Below are 26575 nucleotides of genomic sequence, written 5' to 3' on the forward strand. Positions count from 1 at the left end.
ATACGTATCACGATACATGGGTCACGATTTAATATATTGCAATATATTTTGATACTGTGCCTAGGGAGATATATTGGGATTTTAGTATAAGTATAAGTATAATTTTAGAAAAACTAATATTTAAAAAAAGACATGATGTTCATAAAAGTCAAAGAAGTTTACTTTAGGTAAACAATTCAGTACACAGAAAATCAAACTGCCAGTTTGGGATTGTGGTTCACAGGTTCTTAGTAAGCTAATGTTTATATGCTAAAGTCGGCCAAAGTTCAGCCGTAGCTACATTGTTAGCTTCTAGCAAAAAGCCAGGCCCTGCTAGGCACTGTTAGGCAAGAACACTAGTGGTGCATCTCAGCATAGCCATCTAGCAGTAAGGGGTTTAAACTAGAGATGGCAGGATACCATTTCTTGCTTCCTGATACCGATTCCGATACCTGAACTTGCGTATCGGCCGATACAGAGTACCGATCCGATACCAGTGTGTCATATATTGTATTATGTTTTAACAACTGTATACTACTATCCCTGTATGGATGTGATATGATTTCTATCTTTGTTGTCTGTCTGGCTCAGGTTAAACTTTTTGTAAAACATGAACAAACACAAACAATGAATGCCACAGAACTTTCTTTTATCAGAAAAATTTTTTTGTGAGTTTTTTGTGACTGTTGCGGGCAAAAATCCTTGATTATGCGGTACGTTTTCTTAAGAAATGCGATGGAATTTATGCAATTTTATGCAATGTAATTGCGGGAACTTGCAAAAACTGCAGTTTGATGAAAAAGAGAAAAAAAAGTGATTCCCCCAACACCCTGCTTTTTCGATGATGTTCACGTCGCTTAATTACGTCACTTCATAACGTTCCCATGGCAACAGGGGAAAATGGCTGCTATTGTGTGAAGTAAACGCAAAATTTTTCAACTTTCTGCTAAGATATGTGACTTTCTTGCAACCAAAATGCGAGGCTTATAAAATCATACAAGCACCGCATATTTTGCGCAGAAATCAGCAATTTATGCGGCGAAAGTGCGGCGTATTTGGAAAAATTGCGGCCCCCGCATCAATATGCGGACTTTAGCTGATTATGCATTGAATTATGCGATCGCATAATCGCGTTTTTCTGGAGGGAATGTTTTATTATCCAGTTTGACAGTCAGTTATAACGGAAACTATTTTAATGTAGATTTTCTTTAGGGCTTTATTACATGGTATCGGATCAGTGCATAAACTCCAGTAGTTCCCTATACCAGCGTTTTAGGCAGTATCGGAGGCGATACGTATCGGTATCGGACCATCTATAGTTTAAACACAACATAAACGTGAACCACTGTGAATACAAATGAATATATTTGAACAATTTCATTTTTTGAAAAATTTAAATAAATGTTTTTTTTTTAAATTGATATTTCCTTTTTGAAAATCAATACAGTATTGCAAAATAAAATATCGTGATACTCAAGTGTATGCATTTTTTTCTTACGCCCCTAATAGCTGTATACCTATACATTGGCAACATTGATCATAAGACAACAGCACAGCAAAGATAATGAGAATCAAGATATAAACCATGTACAATAGGCAGGCAAAAGCACACACTCGGATTCACTTTGGCTGCAGATGGAAGAGGACACAATATCACATACAGTGTTTCCCACACATAGACTAATGTGTTAAACACTATTTAAAACACCGCTGCATTTCCTTTCCCTGCTCTCCTCCGTCTCTCTTTCACTTGTGTCTCGCTCACATATATACACACACACACACACACACACACACACACACACACACACAGCTCCTCCCACCGTGTGGTGTTTGCTGTTTTTAGCCCCCAACGTCACCTTCCAGGCAGCGCGGCAATGGTTATAGTTAGGGTTAAGGTGAGGGTTAGCTGCCTGGAAGGCGACGTTGGAGGCTTAAAACACCATCGAGCCCACCGTGCACACAGCGTCTGTCTCCATCAAGGAGAAAAGACGGCTGGCGAAATTCACAAGTTCACGAAAGGTTGGTATCTATCTTGTGAACACCTTTACACAATCACACATTCACAATCACTGACCCGACTCTTAGCAAACAAGCGATTGCGCCTGCTTTAGAAAGTTAACTAGTCGCAAGTTTGCGGTAAAATGCAGCTGGGTTGTCGAGGTGAAAACACTATACACTTACCTAAAGGATTATTAGGAACACCGTGTTTGACCCTATCCTATCAATATGGGCCAACATTTCTAAAGAATGCTTCCAGCACCTTGTTGAATCAATGACACAAAGAATTAAGGCAGTTCTGAAGGCCCACACCATTACACCACCACCACCACCAGCCTGCCCAGTGGTAACAAGGCATGATGGATCAATGTTCTCATTCTGTTTATGCCAAATTCTGACTCTACCATCTGAATGTCTCAACAGGAATCAAGGATCATCAGACCAGGCAACATTTTTCCAGTCTTCAACTATCCAATTTTTATTTTATTTTATTTTTTTAAATTGTAGCCTCATTTTCCTGTTTCCTATAGTGGAGATGAGTGGTAGCCGGTGGAGTCTTCTGCTGGTGTAGCCCATCCGCCTCAAGGTTGTGCGTGTTGTGGCTTCACAAATTAGTTGGGTCATCTATAGCAGTTCCGTGACCGTGGAGAGGAAAGGTTTGTTTCTCACTGGATTTGTCATCTATGAAGGTTAAAAAAAGAAATTAGCCGGGGTGCCCCTCTCAAAAATGTGGGAACATTTTTTGGGAGCCCTATATCCAAAATGGCTGCCGTCAGCCTAGCTGGAAATTAACTTTTTAATGGTTTTGCCCACAGTACTGCATAATACATGGTTTCTGAGTCTATTTGGGTCAAGAAATTCATAAATGATAAAGATTTATTGATTTGACCTATTTTTGACCTTTAAATTCAAGATGGCCGCCGATTTTTGGCTATTTAAATGTCATTTTTTCAAAATCGTCAAAGAGCCTTAATATTAGGCACAAATGAAAGCTCTGCTCATACTGAGTGCAGTTATGGACAGCAAAATTAAAACATACACATACAGTATGTCATCAGATGTCTGGGTTGGAACCAATGAAAGAGAGGAGATTATTAGGGCCCGAGCGCCAACAGCGGCGAAGGCCCTATTGAAATTGAAGGAATTATTATTATTTTCTGCAAATTTATTGCCTTTTTGAGGGGCTTAACATATTCAAAAACTCACCAAAATGGCGGACTCATTAAGTCTGGTGAAAATGTACATATTTTAAGGGTTTCAGGGAATAGGCGCGCAAAAATGGCTCACTAGCGCCCCCTACAAAGTTAAACAAAATGGAGCCCCTGCAGTGTGTTTAACGTAGACTCACGAAACTTGGTACACATATGTAACATGTCAGGATGTACAAAAAGCTTCATTGGAGCCATACCCTAAACCCAACAGGAAGTAGAGATGTTCCGATACCGATACTGGTATCGGATCCGATACCGATACTGGTATCGGTATCGGCTCCGATACTGCCTAAAACGCTGGTATCGGTATCGGGAAGTACTGGAGTTTATGCACCAATCCGATACCACGTAATAAAGCCCTAAAGAAAATCTACATTAAAGTAGTTTATTTATGTTCTTTTTCCGTTATAACTGACTGTCAAACTGGAGAATAAAAGAAAGTTCTGGGGCATTCATTGTTTGTGTTTGTTCATGTTTCACAAAGAGTTTAACCTGAGCCAGACTGACAACAAAATAGAAATCACATCGCACCCGTACGGGAATAGTAGTATACAGCTGTTAAAACATAATGAAATATATGACACTCTGGTATCGGATCGGTACTCAGTATCGGCCGATACGCAAGTTCAGGTATCGGAATCGGTATTGGGAAGCAAAAAAGTGGTATCGGGCCATCTCTAACAGGAAGTCCACAATTTTGATTTCAAAGTTTGAAATTAGTGCAATTTTGGCCATTTCGTACTTTAACAAACTCCTCCTAGAGATTTCATCTGATCAACTTCAAATTTGGTCTGTGCCATCTTAAGACCTTAAAGGGTTGATAGAATGATTATATAGGGTATTTCACACTGTTCCTTAAGGTCTCCTAATGGGGTATGTAACATTGGTTGGGCTGAAAATGGCCTGGTTGATATTTTATTGGCCCTTATGCATGCCTGTGTTTTGGCTCTATTTGTAACAAGAGCTTTTCTTCCAAATATGGTATGCTCCTGAATATTTAGATAATCTCCCCGCTGATTGGTTGAGCGAATCGCCATACACACACATTAGAGATGAGACCGTAGGTCTCATATTCCAGGCACTACAATGTTTCGTTACCAAATAAATTTCGGGCGTATTTTTTTAATGTATGGCTATGCCTTAGTCTAGTCACTAAGGCATAGCCATACATTATTATTATTACAAATTATTTCATGATTATGCTATATTCTGACCAACTTAGCTTTCTGCATTCAATTTCTGCAATAAATTAAAGAAGTATGTCGATGTTTCATAAATGTAGGATAGGCTATACATGAGCATACATACATACATACATACATACATACATACATACATATAGTAATCGTCAAAACTTTTATTTTTATTCCTCTGCCATCAGGTTATTAAATTCAGACATTAGCTACTTTAAATAGGATCCTTATCAACAGCTTACATGATAAAGTATGAAACAATGGCTATTTAGTATTTGCTTATTTCTATAGTACTGTTATTTGTCGTTGTACACTGACCTCTGTTTGTCTGTTTTACTGATTTGTGCTGGACATAACATTTTGTATGTTGACATGACACTAACTCAACCAATCTACCGTGCAGTAACAGTAGTTAGTGTAATTAAATAGTCTTATTTTGACAACTTATCTAAAAGAGAGAGGAATTTGGTATGGTATTACTTTACACAAGCAGATTGATAGCATTCAAGTCATAGCCTACAGAAGAACTCAGCAGGAGCACAGTCTGGCCTAAGTAAGTTCCCCCCATGCAGCTTTTATGTATCTAAAAGCTAACATTAGAGTAACGTTTGATGGTAAGATTTTGCAAGGGGAAGTTTTGCATAGCCTTTCAATCCTAGTGACGTCCCTGCTTGGAATTAAATCGATGTACCTGTCAAATCACTTTTTCACTGCTGCACTACACACTGCTGTGTGCACTTCAAATATTAGTTTATAATATCTTATAAATAAATATCTCTTCATAAGAAAACAATAAAACTAAAAACAAACACACCGCCAATCTATTCTGGCATATGGGGGGACAAAAGAGGAAGACTATTTTGAACCAGCTCTGTGGTAAACACCTCGAGGTGTGAACAGTGTCAAATGTACATGCATACATCAGAACTTCCTGCCATTCGGTCTGGAACATTTGTATGGGAGTAGAAACTGCAGAGTTAGAAGAAAGACTAAACAACAGTATAACAGATTCTTAATTTTCCATTACACCATAGAGCCAGATTACTCTTGGGATTGCTCGTTAAAAATACATCAGTTTTTATGAACGGTTACTAAAAAGGAACATCTCTGCAATAAATGCTACCTGTGTGATACTCGTTTGAATGTTGTCAAAATTAGTTGACTCAACTCTTTGACTCTTGTACTTTGTGGTGTTGTGTTGGACTGCACTCATTTTGTGTAATGTGTAATTCTTCTCACTTCCTTTTCAATAGGGGAACACATTTAATAAGATGTCTGATCCAATCCTATACAATGGATCAAACAGCAGATTAAATAAATTTCCCTACAGCTCACACCTGTCTAATATGGTCTGAAGTTCTGAATAGTTCTCTTAAAGGGCTGTTTGACTATAGAACATTACACATGGGTTTCTATTTTTCTTGTCAGGTGTAAATGGCTACATGCCATAAAATGAATGTTCCCAAAATAATGATGACAATTACAATAATGCTTAAGATGTCCCAATTTATCTTTCTTTCTTCTTGTGTCTTGTGTCATTATTTTTCAAAGATAGAGAAGGTGATTTCCAACACAGTGTGTGCTTCCTGTGAAATTGACATAAAGAACTGGAACTTCAATACAACCAGAAGCACAACAGTGATATGAAACTAAAGCTTGTAGGAGAGTGAAAGTTGCCTTTTCCTCGACAGTGACAGTTATTTGCAACAATCACCCACATCTTCACCCACATCTAATATAATATGTTTTACAATGTTTAATTATGCTCAGCAGCCACAACCTGAACTTTAAGAACAAAGAAGCAAACAAACAAACAAAAATCTTCTTTCACTCATTGTTGGCCACCCTATCGAGATTGTTGTCAATCGACTGGGTTGTCTGAGATACTTGAATTTCTTCTCCACATGCAGCAAATCGACTCCACAGCTTCAGGTAGGCTGTCTTGATCTTTTCTATTTTGAACGCATACACAAGTGGGTTTACAGCTGAGTTAGCATGAGAAAACAGGATGCCAACATGGAAAGCTTTTACTGGTAGATAATCTGGCCCACCAAAGTAAAATATGCAGTTCATAATGTGGAGTGGGAGCCAGGACAGGGCAAACAGAGCCAAGACCAGAAACAGAGATCCTGCCAGCTGTTTCTCTTTCTTTAGGTAGATCTGAGACTGTTCTTGGGCACCGTTGCCTGGTTTCTCTCGAAGGTTTCCTCGGATTGTCCAGAAAATGTGGCCGTACAATACAGTCATCACCAACAGAGGTATCAGGGCGCAAACAAAGAATCTAAAGTAAACCAGGTATGACATGGGGATCACATCTGTAAACCTGCAAACAATAGTAGAGTTAACTGACTTAGACCAGGTTTCATGGTTGTACCATCCAAGCGTTGGAGCAAAGCTCAGTGGTATTGCAAAAAGCCAACATGCTGCTACAGCAAGCCAACAATGTCTCCGTGTTACAGTCCTTTTGTACCTAAACAGAAAAACACTAATTATTATATAATATAATTGATATGTCTAATAATGTATTTAAAATGCACAGTAACCATCATTAACTCATTGTAGGGATGTACAGTAAATGAGTGCCTTTTTATAGTTCAAACCGTGCAAAGGACCAGAGTTGATGTTGAGATAAAATGGATAAAAATATGATTCAAAGACATGCTTAGCAGCACTATTTTACTTTTCTCTGCACAATAAACCATCCAGAAAAAGTATTACCTGAGGGGGACATACACCCGGAGGAAGCGATCCACAGCAATAGCCGCAAGAGACAAAACTGAGACTAAGGTCAACAGGATGATCACACAGCTGATGAAAAGACAGCTGTAGAAAGAAGTCTTCACTCGTCCATCAACTACCACAGCCAGCGGTATGGCCACGCAGCCAACCATAAAGTCAGCCACAGCCAGACTGACAACAAGGTAGAAGGTGGGCTGTTGAATGCTTTTACTGGTCCACAGTGCCAAAATAACCAACATGTTACCAAGACAGCAGCCAACAGCAATAAGCACCTCAAACAATATAAAGATGACATCTCCCACAGCCACTGTGCTTTCCATCTGGCTAATGTTTGGTGGTGAATGGTGTAGCGTGTCTGAATGTGAGTCTGAACCTTTTTGTGCTGTGCTGTGTCTGAGCCTTTATGTTATCATCGTTACGGAAGTCATTGCCCACTCACTTTGTTTTTCAAAGTTGTGATGACACTAAGGTACATTTGCTGCATGCTATGTGGATATTTTGCATGCTTATATAATTGTACGTGTGTACATGTGATTATATGGTGGAATTAAACGTTTAATGCTGTGCCATGTATGGAAAAAAATAATAAATATATGTATGCTGTTGCAATATATTATTATGTATGGATGACGAAATAAATCTACAATAATAGCCCTCATGATATTTCTGTCAGGAGGAAGTGTGACTTAAATGTGACTTGTTTGCAGAGAAATACTTGCAAACAATTGTGAAGAGGTGCATTCCTATCAGCTCACATAAGCAGCGTTGAGTCATCTTAGCTGCTTTCTGCACTGACATTTTAAGTTTTGTGATTATTGATATAAATGTTTCACCATGTTTTGAAACTACCAACCTGGAGCCCAAAAGGTAAATTAACCACAACCACATTCACACTGCTAAAGTGGTATTAGTTGAGTTTTTTTTTTTTTTTTAAGTACACCTACTGGTATTGTGTGCTGCAGTTGTCTATCATGCTGCTCTTACCAATCAGTTACAGTAATCCCAGACATAGCATATCATATTTGTATTAATATGACATTTAGTTTGTTTTCTTACAAGCATTGGATACAGTCTCTGAGAAAAAGATCCTGTTTCTCACCCTGATCCTGATCTAAACTTTAAAAATGCTCTTGATTTTTTTTCTCGGTTGTGGGGGCTGTGCAAGTAACGAATTTTGATCGCGATTTCGACTCCGGCTCCTAACAATCTCAAAAACAGTGTAATCAAGAAAAGCAATTATGTTTGGCAAGTAAACTCATTTTGTCTTGTATTCTTAATGACACTTGCACTTTCACCCCTCCTGAAAAAACAGTAATTTGTGTAATTAAATAGTCTTATTTTGACAACTTATCTAATAGAAAGAGGAATTAGGTACGGTATTACTTTACCGCACATTTACACAAGCAGATAGATAGCATTTAAGTCATAGCCTACGGAAGAACTCAGCAGGAGCACAGTCTGGCCTAAGTAAGTTCCCCCCCATGCAGATTTGATGTATCTAAAAGCTAACATTAGAGTAACGTTTGATGGTAAGATTTTGCAAGGGGAAGTTTTGCATAGCCTGGAGGCTAAGCCCCTCTGTCCTTTAATCCTAGTGACGTCCCTGCTTGGAATTAAATCGATGTACCTGTCAAATCACTTTTTCACTGCTACACTACATACTGCTGTGTGCACTTCAGATATTAGTTTATAATATCTTATAAATAAATATCTCTTCAAAAGAAAACAATAAAACTAAAAAACACACCGCCTATCTATTCTGGCATATGCGGAAAAAAAAGAGGAAGACTAGGTGTGAGCTTGAGGTGTGAACAGTGTCAAATGTGAATTGTGCATGCATACATCAGAACATCCTGCCATTCGGTCTGGAACATTTGTATGAGAGTAGAAACTGCAGAGTCAGAAGAAAGACTAAGCAACAGTAAAACAGATTCTTAATTTTCCATTACACTGTTGAGCCAGATTACTCTTGGGATTCCTTGTTAAAATTACATCAGTTTTTATGAACTGGTACAAAAATGAAACATCTCTACAGTATGTTGTTTTTGAATTTTGTTAATGGTGGTAGTACAATTGGTAGTTGGTCACATATTGGTAATATTGACCAGAAAAACATAAACATCTGTGCAATGTAATGCTATCCAATACAACAGCTCTGCAATAAATGCTACCTGCGTGATACTAGTAAGGTTTGAATGTTGTCAAAATTAGTTGACTCAACTCTTTGACTCTTGTATTTTGTGGTGTTGTTGTGTTTGACTGCACTCTTTGTGCAATTTTGGTGTAATGTGTAATTCTTCTCACTTCCTTTTCAATAGGGGAACACATTTAATAAAATGACTGTTATCCAATCCTATACAATGGATCAAACGACAGATTAAATAAATTTCCCTACAGCTCACACCTGTCTAATATGGTCTGAAGTTTTAAAGAGTTCTCTTAAAGGGCTGTTTAACTATAGAACATTACACATGGGTTTCTATTTTTCTAGTCAGGTGTACACTGCTACATGCCATAAAATGAATGTTCCCAAAGTAATGATGACAATGACAAGGCTTAAGATGTCCCAATTTATCTTTCTATTGTCATAAAAGTTACATTATTTTTCAAAGATAGAGAAGGTGATTTCCAACACAGTGTGTGCTTCCTGTGAAATTGACATAAAGAACTGGAACTTCAATACAACCAGAAGCACAACAGTGATATGAAATTTAAGCTTGTAGGAGAGTGAAAGTTGCCCCTTCCTCGACAGTGACAGTTATTTGCAACAATCATCCACATGTTCACCCACATCTAATATAATATGTTTTACAATGTTTAATTATGCTCAACAGCCACAACCTGAACTTTAAGAACAAAGAAGCAAGGTTATAATCATCATCGAAAATGAACGAAATAACGAAAACTAGGTGGGAAAAAACATTGTGGCATTATAAAAAAACGATAAAACTGTAATGTTTCTCTTTGCAAAACTAACTAAAATAAAATAATCGAGTAAATGTCCTTAGTTTTCATCTTTGTCAATGTCTTTCATAGAGCAAATAACGTTATATCTTTCTGAGTTGACGTTTCTGACCATAGACCTGTTTTATAGAGTTTATGCTGTAGACATATAGTTTCCAACTGGGAAGCCAGAAATTCCAACATTCAATGTCAAATTGAACACAACATAATCCATTCCCCTCGCCTAGCATCATGGCGGTACCGAAAGTTGGAAGAAAGCGGCAGAGTCCTATTTGAGAATGACTGTGTCAGATAAAAGCAAGTGCCTTGCAGTGGAAGGTAGTAAAATATGTGGACAATTTATTAAAGGGAAAAATCCCACGAATTTGAAAGTACATCTGAGAAGCACGCACAAAGATGCTAACCTAGCTTACCTTAACAAGGTAAAGGAGAAAGCAAAGCTCCCTTTTCCAGACACAGAAGCTAACTCTGGTACAGGGCGTGGATGTATGGATACTTGACCAGGCAGCATGACAGAGACAACAGCAGGACAGAGAACACTACAGGAGGGCTTTTACGGGTTTAACCCGATAGCTGCTGGTTAGTAAATGCTTAGGAACACCAAAAGCGGGAGGAAGCCTGGGTTAATGTGTATTAATACTGGGATGTCTACACAACTGTGTGAGTCGATTGACCAAAGTTCAAAACACCTGTTCATGTATGTCTTCTTTAGTCTAGACCTTTTTCACAGCAGACATGTTGACATATCATAGCCGGAAAAGCACAGGTGTATTCAAAACCATTAATGATGGCTGCATTCCACTTAGGAGAGACCCTGGTATTGTGCATGTTGACTCAATGAAATAGCTTACTGGGACACTTGATGGAATTGAGCTATCATTAATGTTTGCAATTTCAGCTGTGCTTTTCCTTCTATGATGAGTCAAAATGTCTGCTGTGAAAAAGGTCCAGTGGCTTTTTAGGTTTTTTCCCTGGTACACGTCACTTACACATTTTGCTGCAGCTTGTGTAGACTGTTTACGCATTTGTGCTCATCATATGTACGTTGTATGTACTGGTGTTATTGTTGAATACATTGTGAATACATATTTCTAAAATGGTATGATGTTTTTGTTGAGTTATTATTACACAATACCTTTTTTCTGACCCTTTTGAATCTTGCCCCTGACAAATAACCAATATTACAAAAAAGACTAAAACTAACACTAAAACTAATAAAAACTAAACTAAAACTAAGCATTTTCAAAAAATAAAAAGTAAACTAGCAAACCCACTTTAAAAACGAATTAAAACTACACTGAATTTTAAAACAAAAAGTCAAAACGAAATAAAAATAAAACTAATGAAAAATGCAAAACTATAATAACCTTGCAAAGAAACAAACAAAAAAAGTCACTCATTGTTGGCCACCCTATCGAGATTGTTGTCAATCGACTGGGTTGTCTGAGATCCTCGAATTTCTTCTCCACATGCAATAAATCGACTCCACAGCTTCAGGTAGGCTGTCTTGATCTTTTGTATTTTGAACGCATACACAAGTGGGTTTACAGCTGAGTTAGCATGAGAAAACAGGATGCCAACATGGAAAGCTTTTACTGGTAGATAATCTGACCCACCAAAGTAAAATATACAGTTCATAATGTGGAGTGGGAGCCAGGAGAGGGCAAACAGAGCCAAGACCTGAAACAGAGATCCTGCCAGCTGTTTCTCTTTCTTTAGGTAGATCTGAGACTGTTCTTGGGCACCGTTGCCTGGTTTCTCTCGAAGGTTTCCTCGGATTGTCCAGAAAATGTAGCCGTACAATACAGTCATCACCAACATAGGTATCAGGGAGCAAACAAAGAATCTAAAGTAAACCAGGTATGACATGGGGATCACATCTATAAACCTGCAAACAATAGTAGAGTTAACTGACTTAGACCAGGTTTCATGTTTGTACCATCCAAGCGTGGGAGCAAAGCTCAGTGGTATTGCAACAAGCCAACATGCTGCTACAACAAGCCAACAATGTCTCCATGTTACAGTCCTTTTGTACCTAAACAGAAAAACACTAATTATTGATATGTCTAATTATGTATTTAAAATGCACAGTAACCATCATTAACTCATTGTAGGGATGTACAGTAAATGAGTGCCTTTTAAATATTTCAAGCCATGCAAAGAGCCAGAGATGATGTTGAGAGAAAATGGATAAAAATATGATTCAAAGACATGCTTAGCAGCACTATTTTACTTTTCTCTGCACAATAAACCATCCAGAAAAAGTATTACCTGAGGGGGACATACACCCGGAGGAAGCGGTCCACAGCAATAGCCGCAAGAGACAAAACTGAGACTAAGGTCAACAGCATGCCCACACAGTTGATGAAAAGACAGCTGTAGAAAGAAGTCTTCACTCGTCCATCAACTACCACAGCCAGCGGTATGGCCACGCAGCCAACCATAAAGTCAGCCACAGCCAGACTGACAACAAGGTAGAAGGTGGGCTGTTGAATGCTTTTACTGGTCCACAGTGCCAAAATAACCAACATGTTACCAAGACAGCAGCCAACAGCAATAAGCACCTCAAACAATGTGTAGATGACTTCTTCCACAGCCACTGTGCTTTCCATCTGGCTAATGTTTGGTGGTGAATGGTGTAGCGGGTCTGAACGTGAGTCTGAACCTTTTTGTGCTGTGCTGTGTCTGAGCCTTTATGTTATCATCGTTACGGAAGTCATTGCCCACTCACTTAGTTTTTCAAAGTTGTGATGACACTAACTTACTTTTGCTGCATGCTATGTGGATATTTTGCATGCTTATGTAATTGTACATGTGTACATGTGATTGTATGGTGGAATTAAACGTTTAATGCTGTGCCATGTCTGGAAAAAAATAATAAAAATATGTATGCTGTTGCAATATATTATTATGTATGGCTGACAAAATAAATCTACAATAATAGCCCTCATAATATTTCTGTCAGGAGGAAGTGTGACTTAAATGTGACTTGTTTGCAGAGAAATACTTGCAAACAATTGTGAAGAGGTGCATTCCTATCAGCTCACATAAGCAGCTTTGAGTCATCTTAGCTGCTTTCTGCACTGACATTTTAAGTTTTGTGATTATTGATATAAATGTTTCACCATGTTTTGAAACTACCACCCTGGAGCCCAAAAGGTAAATTAACCACAACCACATTCACACTGCTAAAGTGGTATTAGTTGAGTTTTATTTTTTTTAAGTACACCTACTGGTATTGTGTGCTGCAGTTGTCTATCATGCTGCTCTTACCAATCAGTTACAGTAATCTCAGACATAGCATATCATATTTGTATTAATATGACATTTAGTTTGTTTTCTTACAAGCATTGGATACAGTCTCTGAGAAAAAGATCCTGTTTCTCACCCTGATCCTGATCTAAACTTTAAAAATGCTTGATTTTTTTTCTCGGTTGTGGGGGCTGTGCAAGTAACGAATTTTGATCGCGATTTTGACTCCGGCTCCTAACAATCTCAAAAACAGTGTAATCAAGAAAAGCGATTATGTTTGGCAACTAAACTCTCATTTTGTCTTGTATTCTTAATGAAACTTGCACTTTCGCCCCTCCTGAATCTACCGTGCATTAACAGTAATTAGTGTAATTAAATAGCCTTATGTTGACAACTTATCTAATAGAGAGAGGAATTAGGTACGGTATTACTTTACCGCACATTTACACAAGCAGATAGATAGCATTTAAGTCATAGCCTACGGAAGAACTCAGCAGGAGCACAGTCTGGCCTAAGTAAGTTCCCCCCCATGCAGATTTGAGGTATATAAAAGCTAACATTAGAGTAACGTTTGATGGTAAGATTTTGCAAGGGGAATCCTAGTGACGTCCCTGCTTGGAATTAAATCGATGTACCTGTCAAATCACTTTTTCACTGCTACACTACATACTGCTGTGTGCACTTCAGATATTAGTTTATAATATCTTATAAATAAATATCTCTTCAAGAGAAAACAATAAAACTAAAAAACACACTGCCTATCTATTCTGGCATATGCGGAAAAAAAAAAGAGGAAGACTATTTTGAACCAGCTCTGTGGTAAACACCTCCAGGTGTGAGCTTGAGGTGTGAACAGTGTCAAATGTGAATTGTGCATGCATACATCAGAACATCCTGCCATTCGGTCAGGAACATTTGTATGAGAGTAGAAACTGCAGAGTCAGAAGAAAGACTAAGCAACAGTAAAACAGATTCTTAATTTTCCATTACACCGTTGAGCCAGATTACTCTTGGGATTGCTTGTTAAAATTACATCAGTTTTTATGAACTGGTACAAAAATGAAACATCTCTACAGTATGTTGTTTTTGAATTTTGTTAATGGTGGTAGTACAATTGGTAGTTGGCCACATATTGGTAATATTGACCAGAAAAACATAAACATCTGTGCAATGTAATGCTATCCAATACAACAGCTCTGCAATAAATGCTACCTGCGTGATACTCGTAAGGTTTGAATGTTGTCAAAATTAGTTGACTCAACTCTTTGAATCTTGTATTTTGTGGTGTTGTTGTGTTTGACTGCACTCTTTGTGCAATTTTGGTGTAATGTGTAATTCTTCTCACTTCCTTTTCAATAGGGGAACACATTTAATAAAATGTCTGTTATCCAATCCTATACAATGGATCAAACGACAGATTAAATAAATTTCCCTACAGCTCACACCTGTCTAATATGGTCTGAAGTTCTGAATAGTTCTCTTAAAGGGCTGTTTGACTATAGAACATTACACATGGGTTTCTATTTTTCTAGTCAGGTGTACACGGCTACATGCCATAAAATGAATGTTCCCAAAGTAATGATGACAATGACAAGGCTTAAGATGTCCCAATTTATCTTTCTTTTGTCATAAAAGTTACATTATTTTTCAAAGATAGAGAAGGTGATTTCCAACACAGTGTGTTGACATAAAGAACTGGAACTTCAAAACAACCAGAAGCACAACAGTGATATGAAATTTAAGCTTGTAGGAGAGTGAAAGTTGCCCTTTCCTCGACAGTGACAGTTATTTGCAACAATCGCCACATGTTCACCCACATCTAATATAATATGTTTTACAATGTTTAATTATGCTCAACAGCCACAACCTGAACTTTAAGAACAAAGAAGCAAGGTTATAATCATCATCGAAAATGAACGAAATAACGAAAACTAGGTGGGAAAAACATTGTGGCATTATAAAAAAACGATAAAACTGTAATGTTTCTCTTTGCAAAACTAACTAAAATAAAATAATCGAGTAAATGTCCTTAGTTTTCATCTTTGTCAATGTCTTTCATAGAGCAAATAACGTTATATCTTTCCGAGTTGACGTTTCTGACCATAGACCTGTTTTATAGAGTTTATGCTGTAGACATATAGTTTCCAACTGGGAAGCCAGAAATTCCGACATTCCATGTCAAATTGAACACAACATAGTCCATTCCCCTCGCCTAGCATCATGGCGGTACCGAAAGTTGGAAGAAAGCGGCAGAGTCCTATTTGATAATGACTGTGTCAGATAAAAGCAAGTGCCTTGCAGTGGAAGGTAGTAAAATATGTGGACAATTTATTAAAGGGAAAAATCCCACGAATTTGAAAGTACATCTGAGAAGCACGCACAAAGATGCTAACCTAGCTTACCTTAACAAGGTAAAGGAGAAAGCAAAGCTCCCTTTTCCAGACACAGAAGCTAACTCTGGTACAGGGCGTGGATGTATGGATACTTGACCAGGCAGCATGACAGAGACAACAGCAGGACAGAGAACACTACAGGAGGGCTTTTACGGGCGACCCGATAGCTGCTGGTTAGTAAATGCTTAGGAACACCAAAAGCGGGAGGAAGCCTGGGTTAATGTGTATTAATACTGGGATGTCTACACAACTGTGTGAGTCGATTGACCAAAGTTCAAAACACCTGTTCATGTATGTCTTCTTTAGTCTAGACCTTTTTCACAGCAGACATGTTGACATATCATAGCAGGAAAAGCACAGGTGTATTCAAAACCATTAATGATGGCTGCATTCCACTTAGGAGAGACCCTGGTATTGTGCATGTTGACTCAATGAAATAGCTTACTGGGACACTTGATGGAATTGAGCTATCATTAATGTTTGCAATTTCAGCTGTGCTTTTCCTTCTATGATGAGTCAAAATGTCTGCTGTGAAAAAGGTCCAGTGGCTTTTTAGGTTTTTTCCTGGTACACGTCACTTACACATTTTGCTGCATCTTGTGTAGACTGTTTACGCATTTGTGCTCATCATATGTACATTGTATGTACTGGTGTTATTGTTGAATACATTGTGAATACATATTTCTAAAATGGTATGATGTTTTTGTTGAGTTATTATTACACAATACCTTTTTTCTGACCCTTTTGAATCTTGCCCCTGACAAATAACCAATATTACAAAAAAGACTAAAACTAACACTAAAACTAATAAAAACTAAACAAAAACTAAGCATTTTCAAAACATAAAAACTAAACTAGCAAACCCACTTTAAAAACTAATTAAAACTACACTGAATTTAAAAAAGTCAAAACGAAATAAAAATAAAACTAATGAAAAATGCAAAACTATAATAACCTTGCAAAGAAACAAAACAAACAAAAGTCACTCATTGTTGGCCACCCTATCGAGATTGTTGTCAATCGACTGGGTTGTCTGAGATCCTCGAATTTCTTCTCCACATGCAACAAATCGACTCCACAGCTTCAGGTAGGCTGTCTTGATCTTTTCTATTTTGAACGCATACACAAGTGGGTTTACAGCTGAGTTAGCATGAGAAAACAGGATGCCAACATAGAACGCTTTTACTGGTATATAATCTGGCCCACCAAAGTGCAATATGCAGTTCATAATGTGGAGTGGGAGCCAGGACAGGGCAAACAGAGCCAAGACCAGAAACAGAGATCCTGCCAGCTGTTTCTCTTTCTTTAGGTAGATCTGAGACTGTTCTTGGGCACCGTTGCCTGGTTTCTCTCGAAGGTTTCCTCGGATTGTCCAGAAAATGTGGCCGTACAATACAGTCATCACCAACATAGGTATCAGGGAGCAAACAAAGAATCTAAAGTAAACCAGGTATGACATGGGGATCACATCTATAAACCTGCAAACAATAGTAGAGTTAACTGACTTAGACCTGGTTTCATGGTTGTACCATCCAAGCGTTGGAGCAAAGCTCAGTGGTATTGCAACAAGCCAACATGCTGCTACAACAAGCCAACAATGTCTCCATGTTACAGTCCTTTTGTACCTAAACAGAAAAACACTAATTATTAATATGTCTAATTATGTATTTAAAATGCACAGTAACCATCATTAACTCATTGTAGGGATGTACAGTAAATGAGTGCCTTTTTATAGTTCAAGCCATGCAAAGAGCCAGAGATGATGTTAAGAGAAAATGGATAAAAAATATGATTCAAAGACATGCTTAGCAGCACTATTTTACTTTTCTCTGCACAATAAACCATCCAGAAAAAGTATTACCTGAGGGGGACATACACCCGGAGGAAGCGGTCCACAGCAGTAGCCGCAAGAGACAAAGCTGAGACTAAGGTCAACAGCATGCCCACACAGTTGATGAAAAGACAGCTGTAGAAAGAAGTCTTCACTCGTCCATCAACTACCACAGCCAGCGGTATGGCCACGCAGCCAACCATAAAGTCAGCCACAGCCAGACTGACAACAAGGTAGAAGGTGGGCTGTTGAATGATTTTACTGGTCCACAGTGCCAAAATAACCAACATGTTACCAAGACAGCAGCCAACAGCAATAAGCACCTCAAACAATGTGTAGATGACTGCTCCCACAGCCACTGTGCTTTCCATCTGGCTAATGTTTGGTGGTGAATGGTGTAGCGGGTCTGAATGTGAGTCTGAACCTTTTTGTGCTGTGCTGTGTCTGAGCCTTTATGTTATCATCGTTACGGAAGTCATTGCCCACTCGCTTTTTTTTTCAAAGTTGTGATGACACTAAGATAATTTTGCTGCATGCTATGTGGTGTATTTTGCAGGCTTATATAAGTATACATGTCTGTGATTGTACGGTGGAATTAAACGTTTAATGCTGAATGAAAAAAATTATAAATATATGTATGCTGTTGCAATATATTATGTGGATGACAAAAAAAGTCTACAATAACAGTCCTCATGATATTTCTGTCAACAGGAAGTGTGACTTAAATTTAACTTTTACATGCGAACAATTGTGAAGAGGTGCATTCCTATCAGCTCACATAAGCAGCTTTGAGTCATCTTAGCTATTTTCTGCAATGACATTTTAAGTTTCGTGATTATTGATAGAAATGTTTCACCATGTTTTGAAACTACCCCCCTTGAGCCCAAAAGGTAAAACTTTTGGAACCATAGTAGAGGATTAAGCATCAGACCAGTGAGACAAAGGAGTCACATGACCCAACATGTGGCCTGATCGCAAACAAAGAAATGCGGCCTCCATGTAACTGCAGAAGCCTAAAATTCACACCTACATGAGAAAGAGGTTTCAAAATGGTCGAAAGTATGTCACCGTCAAGAACACTGATTTCCTATTGGACAGGGGACCCTGAACGCAGCAGGGGTCCGTGCCCAGTTAACCGAAGCTATAAAAGTCTCCGCCACCCAGTCTTCCGTGCTTTTCGATTGCAACCCGTTGCTGAATGAAGGCACGTCGTCAATGTTGTATGAGAATAAATAGTATAATTTCGCTGGTCGAGTGAGCTGTTCTGTATCTTTTGGGATACAAGGGATCCCAGTAAGACACTGAAACCCAGTATCTCATCAAACCTGCAGAGAGGTCAACAAATCAACGGACTGCACACAAAGTAAGAGGCTTATAGTTCTGGGCAGATGTAGAACAGTGTGTTTTATTAATGAGTGGATGCTATTGCTGCAACTGTTTTGCCATTAATGTGATCGGGACCGCCGCTTCCCAGTTATTGCTGTGAAGGTATCATTGATCACGATATTGTTGAAGTTTTGTGTGAAACTGTAATTGCTACCTCCAGCCGTGGAGAAGTTAGTTACTGCACAAGCGAGACAATAATCCTTTCGTCACTCAAACCATGGCGCTGCAACATAATGAGATGATATATCGTAGACCTGTGTCAGACAAACGCTTTGATTATTGTCGCCGCGGAGAGTCAGCTGTTAGCTCGCCAGAGGCAGAGAAATAACCCTCCCCTCGTTAAACAAATTCTCAGACCCTGCGGTAACTTCACGTTAGGCCAGAGTCTTGACTGAACGAGGAGAGTGGTTATTGTCACTTCCCTAAGGATCAAGCTTTCAAGTGTTTTTTGTTTCAGTCGTGTTTCCCTCCTGGTTATTTATCTCCCTTTTTTCTAACCTCCACGCCGCGCAAACAAGTGTGTCTCACTATCTTTGTGGGGGCCCGTCATTGAGATAATGCATTCCCTAGCCCCTTACCCTAACCTTAACCATCACAACTAAATGCCTAACCTTAACCCTTACTCTTACCCTAATCATAACCTAATTCTAACCCTAATCCTAAAACCAAGTTCTAAGCCTCAAACTGCCCTTTAATGTTGTGGGGTCCAGCATTTTGGCCCCACAAAGCTGTCCGGACCCCACAAGTATACTGTATACCCCACGAATGTAGTTAAACGAGAACACACACACACACACACACACAAGTGTGTCTCACTATCTTTGTGGGGACCTGTCATAGACATAATGCATTCCCTAGCCCCTTACCCTAACCTTAACCATAACAACTAAATGCCTAACCTTAACCCTTACCCTCACCCTAACCTAATTCTAAAACCAAGTCTTAACCCTCAAACTGCCCTTTAATGTTGTGGGGTCCAGCATTTTGGCCCCACAAAGCTGTCCGGACCCCACAAGTATACTGTATACCCCCCGAATGTAGTTAAACAAGACCACACACACACACACACACACACACACACACACACACACACACACACACACACACACACACACACTCACACACACACACTCTCACACACACACACACACACACACACACACACCATTTTGAAAGGCTGGCTTTGCCTGCTACCATAGTCACGTGAGAACATAAGCTTCACAACCGCCATTTCGGCACCATAATAGCGCTCCGTGGTGTGTTCCCCCTTTGTCTGTAACACGTGTTGAAATATTGCGGTGTTCCCCACCATTTTGGGCCTTTGTACTAAAACTACAAATAGCCTCAAATCACGCGGTCCCCCGACCACCATCTTGGATTTCAACTTTGGACTTTAACAAGAAGTTGTGTGGTGATTTGTGTATTGTAATAACAGCTGGTTATACAGGTCAGTGCTCGATTTTTCACCCTTCTTTTGTTCCCTTTAAGATACACGATAGATTAATCAAATCAATTAAGATCTGTATTTTAAATAGAACACCACCTTTGTTTTCACAGTTCAGTTATTGGCCCCTGAGTTCAGGGTGGTGCCTCGTTTTGATTGTTTGTCAATTTGGTAAAGTTATTAATACACATATTCATAACTTCATTAATATTGATAAACATCTTTGATAAATTGCTCATAATTGAATCTGTACCTTTACCAATTCCCAACATAACCACATTCACACTGCTAAAGTGGTATTAGTTGTTTTTTTTGGGTTTTTTTTAAGTAACCCTACAGGTATTGTGTGCTGCACTTGCTTGCATATTTGTATCAATATGACATTTAGTTTGTTTTCTTAGAAGCATTGGATACAGTCTCTGAGAAAAAGCTCCCGCTTCTCACCCTGATCCTGATCTAAACTTTAAAAATGCCCTTTGATTTTTTTTTTCTCTCACACATGTGGTGTGTTGTCTTTGTGCTGGTGGTTGTGGGGGCTGTGCAAGTAGCGAATTTTGATCGCGATTTTGATTCCGGCTCCTAACAATCTCAAAAACAGTGTAATCAAGAAAAGCAATTATTACGTTTGGCAAGTAAATCACTCAGCTAACATTTAAATATATATTTTATATTATTTAATTCAAGGGGAATTAAAAAACAGGAAAAGGATTTAGGGAAACAGTTTCACTGTGTTTTAAGGTTCAATGCAACATCTTTCCAAAAGTCAATTAGTATTCATGTTAAATATTCGTGATTTCAATATTGACCAGAATAATTGTGATTATGTTTTTCCATAAATAAGCAGCCCTAACTGTGGTATATATGTTGTCTAACGACACACAGTTAAGTTACATAAATAAATGTTACTGACCAGGCTCAAACTGTTTAGGCGTCCAACAGTTCATTTCCTGCATTCTGGTGAATTTCTATTCACCAATTTATGGTGGAAATGTCTTTATTTTTGTAAAGGAAAACGCAAGATTCAGGGAGACAGGGTGACAGTTCAATATAGGAAAATGCAATGGAACATAATGCAGTAAGGTTCTCAGCCATTTTGTATTGGTTATGGTTTTTTCTTTCTCCTGTAGATCAACTTTTCTCATTTAAGACTGAAGCATTTTTCAAAGTTAAAGGCTGGATACTCGCTGCAACAACATTCAATTAGATAAGATCACTCATAGGTATGCATTTTCTTCATAGACATGATGTGTGCCTGGCATCGCCCCTGCTTCCTTATAAAGTCGCGGCTCATCTTGGTTGCACTGGAGCATTAAATTACTGCTGTGACAGTTACAATGAAAGGTTATTGGTGGGTTTAATTGTCAGCGGTTAAATATGGTGTGAATGTAAGGCAGCCTGGCAGAACATTTGGGTCACAAACCACTCTGAGCTGTCGCGCTTTGTGGAGCGGAGCAGAAAATCACTACTCCAAGGGAAAATCTTTGACATGTACTCTGACGGCTAAAATCAATCCCACAAACAAAGCTAAACTTCGGGGTACATTTAGAATCTTGGCATACATACAGAACTATCTCATCATTCCCTCAAAAAAGGGAAGACGGAGATGTTATATTCATGCATTCATTCATCACTTGATATATTGCTTATTTAGGCAGAGCAGAATGATTTGTACTGTATGCTGCTGATACATAGTTTTTATCACAGCCTGTGCATTTACTTGGGGTGGCATTGGATCTTTAAAAAAAAGCCCTGAGCTCAGTAACTCTGTGTAAGAGAGTGATTTAGTTTAATGACACTCAGTCATCTGTGTGTGTGTGTGTGTGTGTGTGTGTGCGTGTGTGTGTGTGTACAAGGCCAAGGACACTGTCTGAGCTAAGTGGAGATGACTGATGTCCTCTTAGTCATAATTGTGTCATTACCACCCTGTGGAACATGATGATTTGTCCCTGCGGTCTCTGCTGTAATTAACAGATTAGGGGTGACTGAAGGGAAGACTGAGGAGGAGCGTATGTCCGTCTCCAGACTCGACCGAAAACATATCTTCATCTTATGACAAAAACACACAGGAAATTACCTTAAGTCTTTCTTCTTTTTTTTTTTTATCTGTATGAGATGGTAGCTGGGTCCAGATTCAGGGGCTGACTCCTTGGAGGTCTGCCTCCGTTCAGTTTTTATGCTCCACATATCTGGAACCAATCCCCAGAAAACTGCAGGTCCGCCACAACTCTCAGTTCTTTTAAATCAAGGCTGAAGACCTTTCTTTTTGATGTTGCCTTTCTTTAAATAATTGTTCATTTCTTATACTGAAGTTGCATTCTTGAAGCTGTATGAAAATCTATATAAGCATATAAAAAGAATTAAAAAGTAAGACCGGACAGCAGACTTGCAGTTGAAATAGGAAATCTTTCGACAGAAGTGGGCACTAATTGAAAATTTGCTTGAAGTAAATATTTAATTTATATTAATGTTTGAAACATTCAGACAATGTACTGGTATGTGGTGTATTGTCTGAGGTGCTGTCAAGGACTTTTGTATTTATTTTAACTTTTTGTTTTTTTTTTTTTTATATGTAAATGAAAAGTTCAATAAAAACAGAGTTCAAAAAAAAAAAAAAAAAAAAAAAAAAAAAAAGTAAGACCAGTGGGACCGGCCCGTTCTGGGAACGGCAAGGATTGCGGGTGGATTACGTGTATATATACATTGTCCCACACTAGCATCCTAAAATCTCGTATCTCGTTTAATTTCTCATGCTGCACTGTAACTTCTATTCTCGATTTTAATCGTTTTTATGTAAAGCACTTTGAATTTCCCTGTTTCTGAAATGTGCTATACAAATAAAGCTGCCTTGCCTTTCAAGAATACAAAAATAAATATTAAACACGTCAACATGGACTGTCCACCTCCAAGTCCAAAAAGTCCTTTCCTGCAGACACAATCAAAGTATACTTGCTGCTTGCCACTGCCAAGTAGTTTGTTCTACCAAACACAAACACCTTTGTGTTCAGGTGTGTTCATGCACAACATTAGTCATGTTTCCATCTAATTGTCAAGCAAATGTTAAGCGAACTTTTAAAATGTTGCAAAAAAAAAAAAAAAAAAAAGATGCGAATTAGCAGCTTTTCCATCAACTGGTTTAGAGCGAATAAACTAGACTAAATAAAGTGTAGTTTCGTCAAGTTGATGTTACGCATGGTTGCAGATTGCAAACCGGCTGGCTGAATCAAAGAGTTTAGAAGCTAAGTTCTTTGGCTAAATGGAGAGAGGTACCATTTTACAAGTTGGCCACCTGTGCAGAATCCAGGGTTGTGGCAGCAAGACAACCCACACCACTGTGTATACGCGGTGTGCAGGGCCATACGATTCAAACTGTTGAACCAATTCGTCACTTTACCCGACGTGGCTGAGGCACAGGCTATAGCACACCAAAACTCCACTACGCACCTTGTGCCACAAGTGTACGGCACACTGGATGGGACCCATACCCCGATCCTTCCCCCATCCGATGGCTAACGGGACTATAGTCATGTGAGTTACATGTTTGCTACGTCACAACTTTTTCGGCAAAGCTGTTTCCATCTCCCATTTTGCACATTATTTTTTCAAATCACTTTTTTTTTTGCGAATATGAGGAAGCATTTTCAAATTTTGCCATTTCCATCTACATTTTCTAAAGCAATACTTCAAAATGCGCATAAAAATACAGTGATGGAAACATGACTAATGTTTACGAGTAACCTGGTAAACTGCCAAGTGAAACATCATAACCTATTCTTTAAACACAGGAATCAGGGATCTTGCCTGTACTGCTATTCACCTTTTTGTTGGGAATTCAAGTCCTAACACATTTTTGGTAAACTTAAATTCTCAACTTTACGAGTTGACGAGGATCCCAAAAATGCACCATTAGTGTAGGTTAAGGTGAGGCTAGACTGTTTCATCTGGGAAGGAAGTGCAAGACCGGTCCACTTTACTTCAGTCCTCCAGAGGTAACACCTTTGTAGGCCGCGTCCTTCAAAGAAGGTGGCAACTGAAATGGGACAAAGACAGTGTTTGATAGATGGTGTGTTCCAGTACTGAACACCAGTAGGGATGTGGAAAAGGAGCTTAGACTACACCGCCACATGCATGTCTGTAACAACCCTGTGATAGAGTGCTACATGGTCAGCAAATGGCAATGTCTGCCTGAGTCTGCCTATGAAGGAAACACCGGTCACTTATTTAATTCACACCCGAACTGCAAATGCAGCTTTATACTGTTTGCTTTGAGTGTGTCCCCACATCAGAGAGTAGTGCCCACCATTTGAGAAGCCCAAGCCCTATCATTTTTTAAATGTAAAGACCAGATTGTCTGTAAGTGCGAGATAAGTTCACATCTGAGCCCTCAGCTTTACAAAAAATGTTTTACCGCTTAAATTAAGATTTAGTCTTTATTGAAATGTGGCTCCTCAAAAAAAGAAAAAAAAGATTACAGTAGTGATAAGATCTTTTCTCAGGAAGATCGTTTTCTCAACAGTAAGAAAAAGGAATGGAAGTATAGCCAGCTTAACTCTGTGATAGAGACAAACTGACTATCACTTTGGCAATCTGATGACCTATCACAAACAAGCTAATAGAGAATAGCAAATTGTCCTCTAACGCTTGGGGTGAAACACTGATCCATGCTAATTAAATAAAACAGGCCTTTAGGTAATATGCACTCACTCCCATTAGGCTCCTTGGAGCAAATACGTTTTGCAGGCTTGCTGGAGCTTTCAGGCTCGATTCCAATGGAAATTGGAATATTTTAGCCCATAGACCATGCATAGCAGCAAGCCAGCAAGCCCTGTGGCTCTAGGATTACCACCCCAATCCCCTCCAGCCCAGAAATGGTCCTGAAAATGAATGGGAATAAGCAGGGATAAATAACCATATGAGGAATGAGGCGAGGGAACAGAGCGATGCCAAGGACAGCGTTGGCTGTGTTACATGCAGTCAGTGTAGTGCAGATGGCAGAGATGGATGCCACCCAGAAGAGAGTTTGAGAAGTGGGACATGTAGGGAGAGGAAGGACTCAGAGGAGTAGCAGTGTACACACACACACACACACACACACACACACACACACACACACACACACACACACAGTCATTCAGTGAAATGACTGTAATTCATTACAGGTCTTTCGCTGACCTTTTACCAGAGTGCTCACCCACTGTGACTCGGGCAGACTTCTGCCAGTGTTGCACAGTAAGCCGAGTCAATCCACCCTCTGTACACAGAGAAGCTCTCCTCACGCTCTCAGTATTTCTGCATGGACAGCGCTTGGCTAGCACTACTGCTTGTACTTCCCAACACTCTACTTCTGCTCTTTCATTATCTCTGTTTGAGCATTGAAAAGGCTTTTATTGTTATTTTTACCCCTATCCGTCTGTCTGTCCGTCTGTCCGTCTGTCCGTCTCCTTGTTTGTTCGCACACTGGATGCTTTTTATGTAACCTTTATTTAAGGATTATTTCAGTTTATTTCAACTGGGATCTTCGCCATTGTTTTTTTTCTTTATCAGTTATTATAACATTGTACTAACCAACTTAATTGCTTAATTGTGACATCACTATATTAGTAGGATAAGTCAAAGTCAATTCCGGGAGGCTGTAAACTGTGATTGATGCTTTAAACAAATAAGCTTGGAAAATCTGTGTGTTTGCTTAAAACCCATAAAATCGTCTGACTGTGTTTCTTGCCCAGTCTGACTTGTTTTCAGCAATGTTGATCCCAGCAATTAACTTAGTGAGCATGCTGTAACGATAAAACCTGTGGGCCAAATGTACAAAATTCAAGTTGCAATAACCTGGAATTATCCTTTAACCGGTGTAGATTTGGTTTGAACAATGCTCTCTTTTTCAAGAAGTCCCTGTTCCAAACTCACACAGTTGATTGAATTCACCCTTGGAAGGTTCACAGTATAACCAAAGTCTAGTCTGTTGGCCACTGAGCAGCTCACTGGAGCAGTTTGGGGTTAGGGGTCTTGCTCAAGGGCACCTTAGCTGTGGTAATAAGGGAGCTGTTTCAGTTTTCCCACTGACATTTATCCTGCTGGTTGGGGGATAGAACCATTGACCTTTCTAGCTAGACTTTAGCAGACATACATCTCTTGTGGATCAGCTGGTGAGATTTCCGTAGTGACCCAGGCCTAAATAGAGACCT

General features: G+C 39.0%; 1 protein-coding gene across 4 annotated transcripts in view; it reads right to left on the bottom strand.

The window, feature by feature from the left end:
* Positions 1–26575, bottom strand: part of LOC114571527 (protein kinase C-binding protein NELL1) — a 208514-nt gene that overhangs the window by 48841 nt on the left and 133098 nt on the right. The window contains exon 13 of one of the 4 annotated variants that reach the window (XM_028602546.1): positions 2536–2661. The exons of 1 other annotated variant lie outside the window; for it this stretch is intronic. In XM_028602546.1, the coding sequence (XP_028458347.1) occupies positions 2585–2661 (77 nt within the window). In that variant the 3' untranslated portion in view covers positions 2536–2584. Of the gene's footprint in view, positions 1–2535; positions 2662–5949; positions 6855–16735; positions 17358–26575 lie in introns of those variants that run through there. 2 more of the 4 variants (XM_028602772.1, XM_028602691.1) reach the window with 2 other exon arrangements.

This window comes from Perca flavescens, chromosome 1, assembly GCF_004354835.1.
Source record: "Perca flavescens isolate YP-PL-M2 chromosome 1, PFLA_1.0, whole genome shotgun sequence".
Lineage (NCBI taxonomy): Eukaryota > Metazoa > Chordata > Actinopteri > Perciformes > Percidae > Perca > Perca flavescens.